Raw genomic sequence first — 5,000 nt, 5'->3', positions numbered from 1 at the left:
ATCATATGCCACACAGTAGCAAACAGCCGAACGCTAACACTCACTTGCATGCTAGAACCCGCCTTACACTACCCACCTTGTTAAGAAGATAACGGCAATGAGTCGCCACTAGAGTGTGGGCATATGTACAACTGGAGATTATGACGATGCATATTTTGTATATTAATTAGGATAGACACGCTATATGTGTGTGTGTGTGTGTGTGTGTGTGTGTGTGTGTGTGTGTGTGTGGGTGTGTGTGTGTGCGTGCGTGCGTGAAGTATATTTACTAGTGATGTTTTGATTCTTCAGGAACTACATCAAACTGTTTGTGTTAGTGTGTGTGGTTGTGTGTTTGTGTATTGGATGTTTGACTTATGTAGATTTATGTGTGTTTGTCATGTTTATGATGCTTCAGGAACTATCTTGCTTCGAAATACAACCAATACATCACACATATACACACACATACACACACACAAACATACACACACTCACAGATCATTAAATCATAGAGTTGTTGACCGTGGGTTCAGAAGGAGATAGGAAGAGCGGCAACGTAAGTTTACCTACTGGAGGCAGCATATGTTTCCCCATGATGAGCCCATAGCAGAGGGCCCCGAGGGGACTCCAGGGCATCCTCCAGGGGCCTCCAGGGGCCCCCAGGGGCCTAAGAAGGCAGCTTCAGCCCCCTGAGCATTAGCATGTTGTCATCATTTTCCATGCTAGCCAATCCCCCAAACAGCTGAGGGAAGAAAGCTGACCTCTATCTGACCCTTGACCCCTGACCCCAGCTGCAGCTCAGTGTGTAAAGGATATGAGTGGACCAGGATCCTGATGGAGACCCTCCGGATGGGGTGGAAGGGGCTGAACACATACAGCGCTGAGGTGGCACTGAAGCGGAAGATGGCTTTCCCTTTGTTTAGAACTATGAAGGTCTGGGGGGGGGGGGGGGGGGGGCAGGGAGGAAACAACATGGTTAAAGAGATGAGGAGGTAAACCATGTCTTCACTATCTCTCTTTAAACTGCTCATCATTCCATGTAGCTCCCTCTCTTACTCTGTCTCACCTCCTCTCCGTAAACCACACAGGCTCCCTGCTGGGAAGGTTAATGGACATACAACACGAGGAAATGCTTTCAAAATACTCCTCTGACCTATCCACTCAGCCCACTCATCTATCTCCAGCTCCCTCTTTCTCTCTCTCTCCTCATGTACTCTGCCTCTCTCGCTCTCTCTCTCTCTCTCTCTCTCTCTCTCTCTCTCTCTCTCTGGTTTTCTAACATGCATCTCAACGTTTACCTTTCTCTCTTAATCTCTCTCTCTCTCTCTCTCTCTCTCTCTCTCTCTCTCTCTTTCTACATCACTCTCTCTTTCTCTCGCTCTCTCTCCCTCTCTCTCTCTGTCTCTCTCTGGTTTTCTAACATGCATCTCAACATTTACCTTTCTCTCTTAATCTCTCTCTCTCTCTCTTTCTACATCACTCTCTCTTTCTCTCTCTCTCTCTCTCCCTCTCTCTCTCTTTCTCTCTCGCTCTCTCTCGCCCCTCGAGGTGTGTCCTACCCTCTGCTCCTTAAAGTAGTAGGGGTCGATGTCTTCCAGTGGTAGGCCCACGAGATGGGAGGGGATTTCCCCGATGATCCTGGGCAGCTGTTTCCCGGCCTCCAGGTCTCCTCGAGGGCTGGGCAGCTCCACATCGCCCAGGTCCTGCACACACACAACCCTCCTATCAGAGCTCTTATCGGGGCTGCTGTGCCTGTTTGCTGTATGTGCCTGTTAATCCTGAAATAGCAGACATCTTTGTACAAGAAGCCATCAGGAGGCCACACATACAACCAATTAAACACAAAAGCAACAGGCTAACACACAAAGAAACGGGAACAAGTTGCAATGTTAACCTTCTTCAACTAGCTCCGAGCATAACATAAGCAACTGTTGTCAATACTGGTCAAAAGTGATTTCAATAATGTTGTAAACCCACATCCTATAATTGATACTTTATACAAATAACAATGCTGGCTAGCCGGTAACTCTCTCCTAAGCCCCTCCCACTCACATAAACCACTCCCACTCACCATAGACTCCCCCTGTCCCTCTGTGTGTGTGTGTGTGTGTGTGTGTGTGTGTGTGTGTGTGTGTGTGTGTGTGTGTGTGTGTGTGAATGCGTGTGTGTGTGTGTGTACCTCCTGGTAGTGCTTCGAACGTCTGGCCTGCTCCTGAGCAATGCGCAGCTCGATGGCGGCCAGCGAGTCCTGTGTGAACCTCTGCAAACACTCTGGTCCCACTGGAAACACATAGCCAGCCATCTTCTCATCCTGATCCACCTCCTAGGTACTGGCCTCGCTCAGCAGCTACACACACACAAACACATACACACACACACACACACACACACACACAGAGGAACACACAGACACACATACACACACAGACACACACCCACACAGAGGCACACACAGACACACAGAGGCACACACACGCACACACACACACACACACAAACACACACATGCAAACACTCAAACAAAGACACACACACGACACACAAACACACACACAAACAGGCACAGAGGCATGCACTCACACAGACACACACACACACACAAACAGGCACGGAGGAGGAAAGGAGATATTGTTAATGTCTTTCCTTTACATGTATAATCAAAAGCACAATGTCAGTACAGACAGAAACGTTCATCATGCGTGGAGCACTGGGTTCATCCTCATCCTCCTGCTCCTCCTCCTTTTTTTCCCCCCGTGGAAGAGGATGAAGCACATCTCAAGTAGTGTTAATGTCCGTCGGGCCGCAGAGCGAGCCATGATTACATTAGCATGGATCCCCGATGGTGATTAGTGGTCTAGCATGAGTCTGGATGACTTCTGACCCAGGTGGATCACTTCTGGGGGAGATGTTTTAAAAGTCCTCTGAAGCAAGCAATCAGCCGCGGTCCAATGACCCCCGCCTCCAAACACAGCCCCCATCAGCGCGTCTCTTGCTGTCTCTCTCTGTCTCTCTCTCTCTCTCTCTCTCTGTCTGTCTGTCTGTCTCACTTTCTCTCACTCTCACGCTGTCTCTCTTTTGCTGTATCTTTCTCTCTCTCTCTCTCTCTCTCTCTATCTCTCTCTCTCTCTCTCTCTCTCTCTCTGAGATTGTTGGGTTAGAGCAGTACTTGTTGAATTAGCATTTTTGGCAGTGTTTGCCGGTTATTTGTTCATTTATTTTCTACCAAGTAGCTGATCGTAATGTTGTTGCACCAGAAAAGCCGACTTTGATCCGTTTGGCGTATCGGCGGAAACAGTTTTGCTGCAGACAAAAATATTTTTTTAATGAGGTGAGATTGCTACTCCAGGTGACTCAACAAGACCGTAAGTCAATGCCAGGCTGCAGGTGACCCACCAGACCACAACTCATTGCCAGGCTGCAGGTGCATGCAACGTCTCCATAACAGTGGACAGTGGACAGTGGATAGTGGAATAATGTATTATTAGCAGTGATGCCGCGTTCACACTGCACACGTCCGTTGGTGGATGAAGAAGGGCTTGTCTGACATATAAGGGAGTAGTCTTTGTAGACGCAGCCTGTGGCCAATCAAATCGCTTCCCGCTAACAAAGCCGATGTTTGGATATAAATATAAAAGATCAGGTGATTAAAAACAATCCTATCAATTCCACATTTCTTTAAAAAAAATCTAACATATCTGGATTTTTCCTGTTTCTTCCATCTTGTTATTGCAAAGTGGGTCCCGTAGTCGCAAGGAGTGTTTCTTCGCGGCGTTTCTTCAACGGCTAGGGTTGGATTGGGCTGGGTTTCCACAGGCTGTTACGGGGACTACAGGGGTGCGGACACGACAGGTAGGGACATATATGTCGGGTGTTGTGTTCTGTGCCGATGTGGGGACATCCAAAGCTGTTCAGGGACCGGGGGCGGGGGATCCTCAATCCGAGGTCCCAGCGCCGAGGTTCCCACCGGTGGAGGATTTCCCCCTCGAGCAGTCTCGTGACGCTACCCTATGCTCAGCCTACAACCAGGTGATAGCCGTTGATGGTTCTCGGGTACAGCCAGACGCAGTGCTGACTTATCCACACTTTGTGGTGGTTAGGGATAGGCTTTATCGGGTGGGTCGTGACACCCAGAGTGAGCCTAGGAGCCGCCGGGAAATTTTTTTCCAGGCGGTGCATTATAGCCCAATGGCGGGCCATTTGGGGTACGATAAAACACTCACCGGATAATGGCTCGGTTCTATTGGCCGGGGATTCGGGCGGAGGTGCGCAGGTGGTGCACCTCCTGGTCCGAGTGTCAGTTGGTGAATCCCCCGGCCGTCCCTAGGGCTCCCTTGCGGCCCCTTCCCCTGGTATAAGCTCCCTTCGACTGCATTGGCATGGACATTATCGGGCCATTAGAACGTTCCGCACAGGGGTATCGATTTGTGTTAGTCCTGATCGACTACGCAACCCGATACCCAGAAGCAATTCCGTTGCGCAACATCTCCGCGAAGAGTGTTGCGCAGGCGTTGTTTCATGTCATATCGCAGGTGGGAATCCCGAAAGAGATTTTCACTGACCAGGGCACCAATTTCATGTCACGCACGATTAGCGAGCTTTACGGGTTGTTGAAGGTCAAGGCCATCCGCACGAATTCCTATCACCCAGCCACAGACGGCTTGTGTGAGAGGTTTAACCGGACGTTAAAGTCCATGATCCGTGAATTTGTGCACGAGGATGCTCGAAATTGGCATCAATGGCTAGACCCTCTATTGTTTGCAGTGTGGGAAGTGCCCCAGGCTTCCACTGGGTTTTCCCCATTTGAGTTGCTCTATGAGCGCAAGCCCAGGGGCATCCTGGACCTCATTAAAGAAAACTGGGGCTGGGTTGCACCTACATGGATTATCTCTTAAACTGGAATAAGGTCCGGCCACAGGTCGGTAAGACCGCGGCAGTCACCGCCTCCCCTCGGCCCAGGACCAAGAAGAAGGTGAGGCGGTTCCTGGGGCTGGCAGGGTACTACCGGCAGTTTGTGCCAC

General features: G+C 50.0%; 1 protein-coding gene across 1 annotated transcript in view; it reads right to left on the bottom strand.

Moving 5' to 3' along the window:
* The window catches only part of LOC307088623 (sodium channel protein type 5 subunit alpha-like), a gene marked incomplete at both ends in the record, with an annotated part of 120,366 nt that extends 118,082 nt beyond the window's left edge, over window positions 1–2,284 (bottom strand). The window contains 3 exons of the mRNA XM_079754574.1: window positions 799–917; window positions 1,542–1,685; window positions 2,162–2,284. Of these exons, the coding sequence (XP_079610700.1) occupies window positions 799–917; window positions 1,542–1,685; window positions 2,162–2,284 (386 nt within the window). The remainder of the gene's footprint in view (window positions 1–798; window positions 918–1,541; window positions 1,686–2,161) is intronic.
* Window positions 2,285–5,000: the final 2,716 nt, after the last annotated feature.

The sequence above is a fragment of the Pollachius pollachius genome, assembly GCF_949987615.1.
Source record: "Pollachius pollachius genome assembly, chromosome: 17".
Lineage (NCBI taxonomy): Eukaryota > Metazoa > Chordata > Actinopteri > Gadiformes > Gadidae > Pollachius > Pollachius pollachius.
This window is presented reverse-complemented; position numbering and strand designations above follow the sequence as displayed.